This window comes from Venturia canescens, chromosome 11 (assembly GCF_019457755.1).
Source record: "Venturia canescens isolate UGA chromosome 11, ASM1945775v1, whole genome shotgun sequence".
NCBI lineage: Eukaryota > Metazoa > Arthropoda > Insecta > Hymenoptera > Ichneumonidae > Venturia > Venturia canescens.
In genome coordinates this window covers 2,978,049-2,991,293 of record NC_057431.1, presented here as the reverse complement: position 1 = coordinate 2,991,293, position 13,245 = coordinate 2,978,049, and the positions used below count along the sequence as shown (strand labels likewise).

General features: G+C 33.5%; 2 protein-coding genes across 3 annotated transcripts; one reads left to right on the top strand and one right to left on the bottom strand.

Moving 5' to 3' along the window:
- Positions 1 to 7,126: 7,126 nt before the first annotated feature.
- Positions 7,127 to 10,511, bottom strand: LOC122417893 (uncharacterized). 2 transcript variants are annotated; one of them, XR_006262395.1, is made up of 5 exons: positions 10,353 to 10,511; positions 8,941 to 9,225; positions 8,475 to 8,693; positions 7,935 to 8,144; positions 7,127 to 7,628 (listed from the first exon to the last, which is right to left on the bottom strand). XR_006262395.1 is itself a non-coding variant. In XM_043431777.1 (4 exons), exons 1-4 carry the CDS (start codon positions 9,554 to 9,556, stop codon positions 7,524 to 7,526), a joined length of 642 nt encoding a protein of 213 aa, XP_043287712.1. In that variant the 5' UTR covers positions 9,557 to 9,662; the 3' UTR covers positions 7,127 to 7,523. The 2 variants fall into 2 exon arrangements, 1 of the variants encoding a protein (XP_043287712.1); XM_043431777.1 differs by lacking the exons at positions 7,935 to 8,144; positions 10,353 to 10,511 and adding an exon at positions 9,524 to 9,662.
- Positions 10,512 to 10,953: 442 nt separating this feature from the next.
- Positions 10,954 to 12,062, top strand: LOC122417894 (uncharacterized). Its single transcript, XM_043431779.1, has 4 exons — positions 10,954 to 11,043; positions 11,193 to 11,294; positions 11,508 to 11,672; positions 11,740 to 12,062. Exons 2-4 carry the CDS (start codon positions 11,198 to 11,200, stop codon positions 11,901 to 11,903), a joined length of 426 nt encoding a protein of 141 aa, XP_043287714.1. The 5' UTR covers positions 10,954 to 11,043; positions 11,193 to 11,197; the 3' UTR covers positions 11,904 to 12,062.
- Positions 12,063 to 13,245: the final 1,183 nt, after the last annotated feature.

The window sequence follows — 13,245 nt, the reverse complement described above, 5'->3', positions numbered from 1 at the left end:
CGTGGTAAATCCATGGTACGCTTGGCCAAAGCTTTAAATGCTAATTTGTATTGAGACCTTATCTCAGTTTCATTGAGATTGATTTCTACGGCACCCGCTATCAAACCTTGTGCTTTCTGCTCAGCTTGATCAGATATTTTCTGCAGCGACTCGATATCGCTGTTGTTCAATTTCTCATCCAAATCAAGTAATTTTTTATAGAAGCATATCAGATGATGCACCAATCGTTTGATCCGTCGTATTGTCGGAAAATGTGGCGATAATATTTGGACTGACAAAAACGTGGATGAACAGGTTTTTGGATCAATGTAACAGCCATGAGAATGACCGAGTTTCTCATTACTCGTTTTATTGGAACATTTCCTAGCTTGTTCAATGAACTCGACGACTTTGGATAATTTACATGTAGTTAATTTTCGGTAAAAAATAATCAAATTTTTCAATATGTCAATATCACAATCATTTGTTTTACACAAATGGCTACAGTTCCACGATCTGTGAGATTTCTTTTTCGTTGTTATCAGTGGTAATACGTTAATAGCCTTACCTTCTGAATTAATAATAATAGGCTCTGATCGGTTCAAAGGATTATAAGCAGTTTCTGCAAAATAAGCCTCTGTTGAAGCACTATGCATCCTTTGACCGCATAATATTTGGATGTATTCTTCATCGTTTGATACCGGGCAATCGGCAGCACGTGAAAGACACACTTCAGCTTTAGCTCTAGCAGATCTGAGCGATCTGTTCATTGCAATGACAAACGTTTGCCTCGTATTGAAGGCCCATTTAACTAACCGCTCAGCCTCAAGTCGACAATCTACAAGTGACCGCAAGTTTAATTTTTTGGCAATATTTTGGATGTACCTCTCCTTCGTAAACTTTGTTCTAATACAACGGTTTTCTCGAATGAATTTGCAATATTTTTGAACAATTGTAGTAGCGGTTCGCATTCGAAAATTACGTTCGATACATTTGTGATCTTTCCTTATTCGACCTGTGCTTGTAACTTTGTTAATTTTACGATGCTTTTTTTTAAGCGGGATAATTTTACACACTAATGGGAAGTTCGTTTTCGATTCAACCAATAAATCAGGTTTCATTTCAGAATCTTTGCCCACCAAAGATGTAGGTTCATTAAGAGTTAATTTATCTAGCGGTATATTTTCGTACAGTTTATCCGCACAAATATGTTTTAATGGCACTTCCTTGCCATTGTGTTCTCCAGATTTCGCAACTAATATTTTTTGTTCGCCGTCGGTGTCTAACGATAACGATGTCATCAAATGTATCAGTTCTTCTTCTTGATCAATATTATTCATGAAAATGCTGCTATTTTTAATTAATTGTAGCTCCTCTATGCACTGATTGTGACCTACGGGATTGTTCTCAATAATCAAATATGGAAAATGCTCTATAATTTTAGTATCCCGAATTCTCAACAAATGTTCGCGAAATTTTGTACAATCGTATCTAACGTTTTCTGGGTTCATTGCGTAGAATATCGATGTAGCGAATGCCATTGCAAATAATCCGCAATCACGACCATTCGGTTGAAGGTCAACTTTCGGAAAGATAATGGAGCCGGGTTCATCCAAATCATAATAAGGGAACAATCTTTGTAAATATATTTTATGATATCTATTCAACGTTTTCGATCCCATCGAATCATAAATCAATATTTTCCTGATATCGAAATAGCTGCAAACCCAATGTCCTCCTATATGAGTTTTTCCGTTCTTAACATTTAATTCCTCACAGCTGAATAAAATTTGAATATGTCTTTTATTTGATGCAACAGGCTGTATCTGATCCGGAAAATAAAGTTTCCATGGTGGTTGCTGTTCAAATTCTGAATTTGATGCTATTTTCAATAACTGGCCAAACTCTTCGATATGATCGTCATTGAGCAATGAACCATCGGCAATTAAACGAGTTTGACGAATATCAAAAGTTTCTTGATTATCATTTGGAGGAGTTACAACCTCATCGCTAATAACCACTACTTCATCGTTTTTATCAACGAAATCCTGAGATGTGATATCTTGTTGAATACACAGTTTTCGATTTGCTCGACATTTTTTTTGTCTCACAGCAGCATCTTTTCTTCCTTTCAACGCTATCTCCGAAGGCAAAAATTGAAGAACCTTCAAAGTCTGTTTATTACCATCGATATTCAAATCACCGTTAATAGACTTCAGTGTACTAGTAGTTTTTGTATAATAGTTATCATCACCGTCCCACGGATGATAATTTTGAATTTCAACATCCGTACATTGGTTATTTGAGTAAGGCCCAACAACTGATGATTCATTGATTTGTTTTGAAACGGAACACAATTTTTTTTTTTTCAATCGAAAATTTTGCATTTTTGTACGATGTTTCCGTTTTTTTTGTACAATTTTAAGAGATGGAATTATAGTTGTATTAGTAATATCAGTCGGAAAGTGTGATATTTCTTGAGACAAAAAAATTTTCAACAAATGCGCAGGCTGGTAGTATCGAACATTTTCCGGCTTCAAATCGTATAGCAACGATACTGCGAAAGCTATTGCATAAAGAGCGCAATCATTATTATTTGGTTGTCGGTCGACAGTGGGAAACAGAACCGAATCTCGCTTATTGAAATCATAAAACGGAAATAAGCGGTTCAGATAAGTCAAATGATCTCTGTGAAGAGTACGAGCTCCACTAGAATTGAAAATGAAAATTTTTTTTGTATCATAGTAACTGCAAACCCAATGACCACATTGAGGTTCGTTACCATCAACCCTGATAAGCTCACTGCAGCTATACAATATCTGTATATGCTTTTCGTTGGGTTCAACAGGAACTATTTGCTCCGGAAGATAGAGACGAAATTGCGGTTGCATTTGGAAAATTGATTGAGATGATTTTTTCAATAATCTTGCGAATTCATCAATATGATCATCATCTAGCCATTCGCCTTCGGCTATGCAACGTTTTAGACGATCTGAATATTCGCCTAATGTTTCAATCATCTTGAACGAAAAATTAAATCAAGTTGTAACTTGATTGATGTCGACAAAAGACAACAGGCGCCGCGTAGCGCAATCAGCACGGTGAGTGCTCTATAAATAAACGACTCGCGCTGTAAGCGCGACTATGGCGCAACAATGCGTCACAATTTAAATAAATAATAAATAAATAAAATAAAAATAAAGAATCTTGGAAAATAGGAAAAAAGGAAAGGAATAAATATTCACGTAACGTCACGCAAATTGGAAAGCTGAAATAAAAAAATAAAAAATGAACATTTTTAAAAATAACCACTTCTTCCATTCAAATAAGGATTGCAAATTACGAACTTCAGTATTTTTTTGAATTCTAAATGATTTTGATAGTAATGTTCTAGTACTCAATCTTAAAATATATTTATTGCATTCATTGATTCTAAGACGTTCTGAATTTTTCAACTACGCTAGCCGAAAAAAGTGTCTTGTTTTTTAATGTTCTGGTTATTGTTGAAAGGATATTTAACATTTTTCAATACAACCAAAATATCAACGAAATGTGCACGATGGATTTTGTAAAGCTGTCGGGAAAATGTGATAAGTTCGGATAGAATACGTCATGAGTAACATGACGAAACCGAATGAAACTTTCCACGTTTTTCGTTTCGTAATGTAAGATTAACTTACTGCCCATAACTAATTTGAGTCAGTAAACAATGACGAGATTGTGACGTCTTTGTTATAAACATCAAAATTGGGTATAAAAAAAATTCAATATTTAGATGTTTTTCGTAGAATATAGAACATATCACGTCAGAACGCCTCAAAGCTTTCTATTAAAAAAAAAATATATATAAGAAAAGATAATATGAACGTTAAAAAACATGATATTGTTTTTGAGGGAACGAACGTCATGCCTTTCTAGTAAACTTTTCAACAAATACATCGGTCTAGCTCTGCACAAGTATGGAAAGATATGGGCAACGAACTCATAGGGAGGTGGAAACCGCACTGTACATACGCATATCAGACAATGAAAAAGATGGTCGGAAGAATTTGAATTTCGAAAAACCATGAAAACCGATATGATTACAACCATACACAATGTGCTGTTATAATTCGATACACTTCTTTTTTTAATTGTACATATTACTCAAAGAACTTGCGGGGAGGGGGTAACGGTAAAGTAATGCAATAAGAACAATCAATAATAAACTGAATTTCAGGAAAAAATTATTCATCGGTAAGCGGTAAACCTGAATCTAAATCTATTCGACCAATTCTTTGATACTCTGTTACCAAATTCTAAAATTTGGTATACAGTGTATCAATAGCGTGATATCGACACTGACTACATTTACACGACGCTCTTATTCCGGTTGAGTTATTACATTTGTAAAACGAAAAAACAGAAAACAATAAGGTATAAACATGTGGAACTGAATATCGAGTTGGAGTATATGTGAAAAAAATAAATATGTACAAACTCAATTATATCTGAATTTCATTTTATTTCTCTATTCTCATCCCTCATCAAAAATGAATAAATGATCAATAACATACAACTGACATTTTCTAAAATCATTCGCGGTAAAAAGTCCTAAACGGCCTTGTTCAGGATAGCGATGCTTCATGTTATAAAAAGATTAATAAATGCGATGATTAACAACAGAGCCCGATTTGTCTCTAAATTCGAATGGATTTTGATAAAGTCGGTTATTTGGTTGCTTTCCTCTACTATCCGTCCTCGTTTGACATATTTCAAAATTTGAACAACACCCCCGTTCTCTTGTTAAAATTCTATTGTTGCTTCATTTATATGCTACATTAGTTCATATGCTACATTAGAAAATTTAGAGCATTCTCTCGAAATAGCATCCAAATTTTTCAAAACAGCACAGTTCATTCTTCGGAAAAAAAACCTGTAATTGGGATTATTTGCTTTGTTCTCCAAATAGAAATCACTGAAGAGACCGCCCATTCTATTATTTTCCTGTGCAATCAAAGCTACAAATTGTTGAGTGTGGTGAGATATTTGGTTTATTAGAACTTTTCATGATATCCAATTCGAAGTACTTTAATAACCATTGGAAAACAAAAGAAATGTTAGAAAAATTCAGGTATTATTCGAATCGAATTAATTTAGAATTTTCAAAACATCAGAATTGAATGTGCACGTTACGATCAACATGAGAAAAATAATGCCCGAAACAGTGATCCATGATGAGTATGGTGATCATATGCTACATCAGATTTAGAGCATTCTCTCAAAATAGCATCCAAATTTTCAAAACAGCACTATCCGGAGAATACACATTCTTAGAACAAAAAACGTCTGATTCGCATTATTTACTCTGTTCTCTAAAAAAAAAATCACTCAAGAGACCGCCCATTCTATTTTTTTCCAATGCAATCAAAGCTATAAATAGTTCAGTAAAAATCAGCTCAATCAAAAAAATTTGGTAACAAGTTCCAGTTATTTTCGAGTTACTGTTTAATTTCAAAAAATCATAATTGAATGCACATTACAATCGAATCATGAAAGAAATAATTTCCGAAGTAATGATCCATCATTAATATGCTGCATCAGATTTGGAGCATTCTCTCGAAAAACTTTGGACAAAAAACCTCTGACTCGCATTATTTTCTCTGTTTTCCAAAATGAAATCACTCGAGAGACCACCCATTCTAGTTTTTTTTTCCTGTGCAATCAAATCAAAGCTATAAATTATTCAGTGTGGTAGGATATCAAAAGACGCAGTAGTGGCTTTATTTTATAGGAATAACTTTTCATGATATCCAATTCTAAGTACTTTAATGACATACACAAAAGAACGAATTATTGTAAATCGGTTTAAAATGACTTCAGATTTTTGTTTCATTGGAGAACAAAAAAAATGTGTTAGGAAATTTCAGTTATTATTCTAGTTAATGTAAAATTTCAAAAGATCAGAATTGATACACATTACGATCAAACTAAAAGAAAAATAATGCTCAAAACAGTGATCCATGATGAATACAGTGATCATATGCGACATCAGATTTGGAGCATTATCTCGAAAAAAAAACCCAAATAGTACTATCCCTTGTTTGGAAAAAAAAAACCTCTGATTCGCATTTGCTCTGTTCTCCAAAAAGTAATCACCCAAGAGACCGCCCATTCTATTTTTTCCTGTGCAATCGAAGCTATAAATAGTTCAGTGTCATGAGATATCTTTTTTATCGGAAGATAGCAAAAAAATCTGTTAGCAAGTTTCAGTTATTATTCGAATTCATGTAGAATTTTAAAAGATCAGAATTGAATGCACATTATAATCGAACGATAAGAAAACTAATGCCCGAAGCAGTGATCTATAATGAGTATAGTGATTATTATGATTATATGTATGCTACATCCGATTTGGTGCATTCTCTCGAAATAACATCCAAATTTTTCAAAACAGCTCTATCCATTTTTTGAACCAAAAACCTCTGCTTCGCATTATTTCCCCTGTTCTCCAAAAAGCAATCACCCAAGAGATCGCCCATTTGTATTTATTTTTCCCGTGCAATCAAAGCTATAAATAGTTCAGTGTCATGAGATATTCATTTTATCGGAATAAAAGTTGATGATATATAGCAAGTTTTTTGAATTAATGTAGAATTTAAAAAGATCAAAATTGAATGCACATCACGATTGAACCATGAAAAAAATAATATGACGCTGAAGTTTGCAACGTTGGAGTCCAACGAAATGATATAATAAAACTCAAATAATTCAAGTTAATCTCCAATATTGTTCCCTGCCGAATTTGCCATTCGTAGTTTTTCAACCTATACCAAAGATTCGTAAAATAAATAATTGGTGAATTACAAATATTTAGTCGTTCATTCGTTGGACTCCAATGTTGCAAACTTCAACGTCGTAAAATAATGCCCAAAGCAGTGATCCATTATGAGTATAGTGATCATATAACATATGCTACATCAGATTTGGAGCATTATCTCAAAATAGTATGAAGAAAAAACGGCACTGTTCGGAGAATAGACATTCTTCGGATAAAAAACCTCTGATTCGGATTATTTGCTCCGTTCTCCAAAAAGAAATCACTCAAGAGACCGCCCATTCTATTTTTTCCTGTACAATCAAAACTGTAAATTGTTCGGTGTGGCGAAATATTTTTGTTTTATTGGAATAACTCTTTATAATATCCAATGATACGTACTTTATAATAAAAACAACGAATTTTCGTAAATCGTTTGAAAATAATTCAAGATATATTTTTCATTGGAAAGCAAAAAATAAGGAATGTAGAATTGTATGAAACTTCATGGAGAATACCTCGGATCTGGAGTTAAATTCATGTGCAGTTTGCCAAAGTACATTCTTCGGACCTATGACTTGAATCGTTTCTGAGCTTGGGAGTAGGTTTACGGCGATAAGATCAGAATTGAATGAACATTACGAACGAACGATGAGAAAAATGATGCCCGTAACAGTGATCCATGACGAGTATAATCATCATATGCTACATCAGATTTCGAGCATCCTCTTGAAATAGCATCAAATTCTCAAGATAGCACTGTTATTTGTTCGAACGAAGAACTTCTAATTCGCATTATTTGTTCTGCTCTCCAAAAAAAAATCACTCGGAAGACTGCCCATTTTATGTTTTCCTGTACAAAAAAAAATACTATAAATTTTGTAGCGTGGTGAGATATTTGTTTCGCCATGCAGGATCAATTTTCACGATATCCAATTATAAGTTATTTAAAATCATTTCAAAATTATTTTTTCACATTCTTGTTTCATTCGACTCATGCAAAACAGCAAAAGAATCTCTTAGCAAATTTCACTTATTATCCAAAATAGTATAGAATTTCAATATGCTAAAAAAAGAATTGTAAAAAACTTAATGGGAAGTGCATTACATTTGGAATTAGATTCATGCAAAGTTTGGTAGAGTAGCACGTTTTTCGAACCTGTGGCTTAAATCGTTTCTGAACTTAAGAGTCGGTTGACGGATATGAGATCACAATTGAATTACGACCGAACCATAAAAAAAATAATGCCTGAAGCAGTGATCCATAATGAGTATAATGATCATCGTATGCTACATCAGAATTGAAGCATCCTTTCGAAACCAAATTCTCCAAAAAAAAATCACTCGACAGACTGCACATTCTATTTTTCTGTACAAAACATGCCATAAATTGTTCAGCCTAGTGAGATATTTGTTCTTTTGTAATAATCTTCCACGATATCCAATTATAAGTTCTTCATTAAAAACAAAAAATAGTTTTGAATCATTTAAAAATGATATGAAATTTTCATTCATTGGACTCATGTAGAATAGCAAAAAAATCTATTAGCAAATTTTCAATCATTTTTAAGAATCATTTAGAATATTTATTAATATACGAAGAGAAAGGCATGTGAAATTGTAAAAAACTTAATGGGAAATGCATTAGATCTGAGATTCAATTCATGCAAAGTTTGGCAAAGGAGCACATTTTTCGAACCTGTAGTTTGAATCGTTTCTGAACTTGAGAGTCGGTTGATGGAGATAAGCTCACAATTGAATGCACATTACGATCAAACCATGAGAAAAATAATTCCTGGAGCAATGATCCAAGATAAGTACAATGATCATCATATACTGCATCAGAATTGAAGCATCCTTTTGAAATAGCATCTAAATCCAAAAAGAAATCATTTGACAGACAGCGCATTCTGTTTTCCTGTACAAAACATAACATACCATAAATCGTTTAGTCTAGTGAGATTTGTCATAACCTTCCACGATATCCAATTATAAATTCTTCATTAACATACACAAAACAAACAACAGTTCTAAATCGGTTGAAAATGATGTGAGATTTTCATTCGTTGGACTCATGTAGAAGAAAATTTCCAATCATTATTAAAATACAGAGAAAGAGCCATGTAAAATCATATACAGTTTGGCAGAGGAGCATGTTTTCAAACCTGTGGCTTGAATCGTTTCTGAACTTGAGGATCGGTCGACGGAAATAAGATCACAATTGAATGCACATTACGATTGAACCATGAGAAAAATAATGCCCGAAGCAGTGATCCATGATGAGTACATTGATCATCGCATGCTATATAAGAATTGAAGCGTCCCCTCGAAATAGCATCCACATTTTTCAAAATAGTACTATCCATTCTTCGGACAAAAAACCTCTCATTCGCATTACCTGCTCGGTCCTCCAAAAAAAAATCACTCGAAAGACTGCGCATTCTGTTTTCCTGTACAAAACATGCCATAAATTGTTCAGCATACTAAGATATTTGTTTAGTCGAAATAACCTTTAACGATATCCAATTATATGTTGTTCATGTAAATGAAACAAAGAATGTTTGTGAATCGTTTAAAAATGATGTAAGATTTTCGCTTTATTGGACTCATGTAAAATAATTAAAATGTTTCTTCCTAATTCAATTAAGGATGACCATAACCTTAAATAAAGAGAATATGTAAATATGTAAAGATTAGACAAAAACAGAAAAAATAATATATTTCATTCTAATAGGATGACAGACTTACTCCTGGTTTGTCGATTATAATTTTTGTCCCCATTGCCTGACACGTATAAAATATAAATATATTGACCACGCGATCGACAACATGTCAAGAAATACAAATGAACATGCTGCGAAATTTTTACAGTACCGGCACCGGCTTTTACAACATCGGGCGTTAATAAGGAGTTTCGCTACAGAAGTCTAAATATTAAGAAATTGATTAAATTTGGTGATAATGTTCTTCAACATCAAGTGCGAAAACACAAATTTTTTCAAAATTTTCTTCTACTTAGTTATCGTGTAATTACGCATTATAAAGCAGATTTCTTTATAATGCCCGGAATGTATACCTATATATATATGGAAACGCTATGCTTATACACGTGAACTTTAGTGATCAACTACTCGATAACTGTGTAGAAGAAAAATCTTAAAAAATTTGTATTGTCAAATTTGGCACTAAAGAATATGTTCACCAAATTTTATAAAATTCTGAACTTTTTGAAATTTTTTATGTTTTTAGCATGGTTCAGCATGGCAACATTGTATCGCCTGTACCGAAACTCCTTAATAGACCGGTATAAAAATGCCGCGTGTAAATGTACTCTGTAAATCGATTCGGAAAATCAATGAGAATTCCATATAAACGTATATGATGAGATGATATATAGATATAGATATACGAATGTGGGAGAGCTCGTGCAAACGTAATTTCAAAATCTTCTTGATTACCCAAAATGAATGAACTGACGGAAAATGAAATTATCAAATTCAATAGTTCGTAATTTGTATCCTTTTTTGAAAAGGAAATAAATGTATACATTCTTTTTTATTTGTTCTTGGTTACTTACCAAATATATGAGGAGTACGATAAATGATATCTAATCAGCCACTAGGAAAACACAAAACCGCTACCGTGTCTCCTGATTTATAACTATCTCACTCTTATTAAATCTGCACAGTAAAATTTGAAATAAAATTTCACATTAAACACATAATGTTGAGTTGAACACATAATATAAAACGATTGTAAACCCTTTTTCACCTCTGATAAAGTACGTAAATGAAAAACACTTCGGAAACCACGAATTCAAAAATAAGAGTGGAAAGGAAACAAAGATGTAGCTCACTCTCTCTCTTTCTTTCTTTGTGCCTGTAACCAACGAAACGACCTCTAAAATTCGCAATTTATCGTATTATTATTGTTCTCTTTCGCTCGTACACATAGACCCTTCTCCTTGCTTTTCAAATTTTAGTTTATCCGATTGGCGTTCTTACATTATATACTTTCTCTCTCTTGTACACTTGAACCTTACGTGGTTGTGCTACCGTGCGGTGTCGTGACCAATAAGAATCATTGTTTTCCTATTTCTTTCTCTGTCACACTTTCTTTCATGTGGTCAAACACCAATGCGGTCGCGTGCACGTGTGACAACGACCAATCGAAATCAATTATTCAACAAAGAAAAACTGAAGCCTAGATTTCGCCGCGTGAGCTGCTCAGTCTAATTCGAACGTGCGTTGTGGAAGTACATATTACTGGTAAGTACATTCACCAAAAAACATATTCTCGACAGAAAATACAATTTTTTTTGGAGCATACTTGTGTTTATACTCCAAATAGTCTCGACGTGAAAAAATTATTAAAAAAATGAATGTTTTAAAATGACCTGACTGAAATTTATGTTTAGAAAAAATGGATGAACAAATCGACGAAACTCCGAAAAATGGGGATATCGACAAAACCAACGAAGCGGGTAACGAAACGAATCCTTCATCAGCGAAAATCAACAGTAAGTACAATATTTTTTTCTTTTAATACTTGATGTCGAGCCGCTACCGCGTCTCTTGAATATGAATAATATATAAATAATATATATATATATATCGAGACGCAACCGCGTCTCTTGATGCATTTTTCGACAGTGTTATACTGTTTCAGTTTCTTTTATTTTTTTCAAAACGAAAAATAATTATGATCTTTTTTGTTTGGAATTTTTTTCCAGACGCAAATGAAACTGACATACCAATGGATCATGAAAGAATAAGTACTGAGGTGCTGGTTGATACAGCCAATCGTCTAAAAAAACTCACTCTCGCGCAGAATTCCGATGATTCGGGGCCATCGACGTCGAAATCCGAAGACGGAGAGCAGAAGAACACGTTCGAAAGTAAGTAACAGAAAAAAATAAAAAAAAAACAAAGTATACATTTTTGTATTTTTTCAAATTGAAACAGGAAGACATCGTGGAAACCGAGCCGGACGACGGGTGCAAGAGCGGCGACGGATTGGTTTTTTAGCCAAAATGTTGTTGGCGATGAGCAACGACAAATATCGTGATCCTCCACGAAGATATTGGCGAGGTGGTTATTCCAGAGGAAATAACCACGGAACATCGTAATTTTCCTCATTTAATGTTCCTTATTTAAAAAAAGTGATAAACATGTGATACTAAAATATACTAAAATATTTAGTTAAAATATGCAAAACCGTGACAATTAACATGTCATGCAGAATATGTAACGTAAAAAAAAGCAATAAGACAATATGTGAAAACTCATTCGATTCTAAATTTCATTTATTTGTTCCGCTCCCATCCCTGATCAAAAATTAAATAATAAACAATGATTATTAACACACTTCGGCTAGTCACTCCGTTGACTAGTATTATGGAATTCATAACAAAGCCCGATTCATCCGGAGACCATGGAAACTGTTTTAATTATTTTTTCCTGTGTAAAAAATGCTATAAATTGTTCAACAAAGTAAGATGATTGTTTTGACGCAATAACGTTTAATTATATTGAATTATGAGTTCTTTATATTCCATTGGACGCATGTAAAGAGTGAAAAACTTATTGGAGAATGTTTCTAATCATGTGAATGTAACTTAAATCGTTTCTGATCTTGAGAGTAAGTTGACGATGATAAGATCAGAATTGAATGTACATTAAAATCGATGACGCTGAAGTTCGCAACGTTGGAGTCCAACGAAATGATGTAAAAAACCTTCCCATAATTCCAGTAATTCTCCAATTTTGTTCCCTGTCGAATTTGCAATTTGTAGTTTTTCAATCCGCACCGATGCTTCATGAAATCAAAAATTGGTGAATTACAAAAGTTTTTTCCTTTCGTTTCGTTAGACTCGAACGTTGCAAACTTCAGTGTCGTTAAAATCGAACCATGAGAAACATCAGAATTGAAGCCTTCCCTCGAAACAGCATCCACATTTTTGAAAACAGAACTGTCCATCCTTCAGATAAAAAACCTTTGATTCGCATCATTTGCTCTGTTCTCCAAAAAAAAACTTGAAAAACGGCTTGATCTGTTTTCATGTGCGAAAGAGGTCATAAATTGTTCAGTGTGGTAAGACCACATTTTTTAAAACAGCACCGTCCATTCTTTGGACAAAAAACCGCTGATTCACATCATCTGCTCTGTTCTTCAAAAAAAAATCATTCGAAAGACTGCTCGGTCTGTTTTCCTGTGCAAAAAAAATTGTTCAGCGTGATGAGATCACACGTCGGACAAAAACATCTGATTCGCATCATTTGCTCTGTTCTCCAAAAATAATCGCTCGAAAGACTGCTCTGTCTGTTTTCCTGTGTAAAAGATGCCATAAATTGTTCAGCGTGGTGAGATATTAGTTTTGTCGAAATAACTTTTCGCAGTATTTTTTCAAAACAGCACTGTCGATTCGTTGGATAAAAAACCTCTGATTCGCATCATTTGCTCTGTTCTCT

Excerpts from the sequence above, each read along its gene's own strand:
- LOC122417894 (XM_043431779.1), top strand. The coding sequence starts at position 11,198 with ATGGATGAACAAATCGACGAAACTCCGAAAAATGGGGATATCGACAAA. Across the intron at positions 11,295-11,507 it reads TTCATCAGCGAAAATCAACA|ACGCAAATGAAACTGACATA; the intron begins GTAAGTACAATA and ends ATTTTTTTCCAG. Across the intron at positions 11,673-11,739 it reads GCAGAAGAACACGTTCGAAA|GAAGACATCGTGGAAACCGA; the intron begins GTAAGTAACAGA and ends AAATTGAAACAG.
- LOC122417893 (XM_043431777.1), bottom strand. The coding sequence starts at position 9,556 with ATGGGGACAAAAATTATAATCGACAAACCAGGA. Across the intron at positions 9,226-9,523 it reads TTATAATCGACAAACCAGGA|GAAAACAGAATGCGCAGTCT; the intron begins GTAAGTCTGTCA and ends TGTTTTGTACAG. Across the intron at positions 7,629-8,474 it reads AGAAACGATTCAAACTACAG|GAAAACATAAAATGGGCAGT; the intron begins GTTCGAAAAATG and ends TTTTTTGTACAG.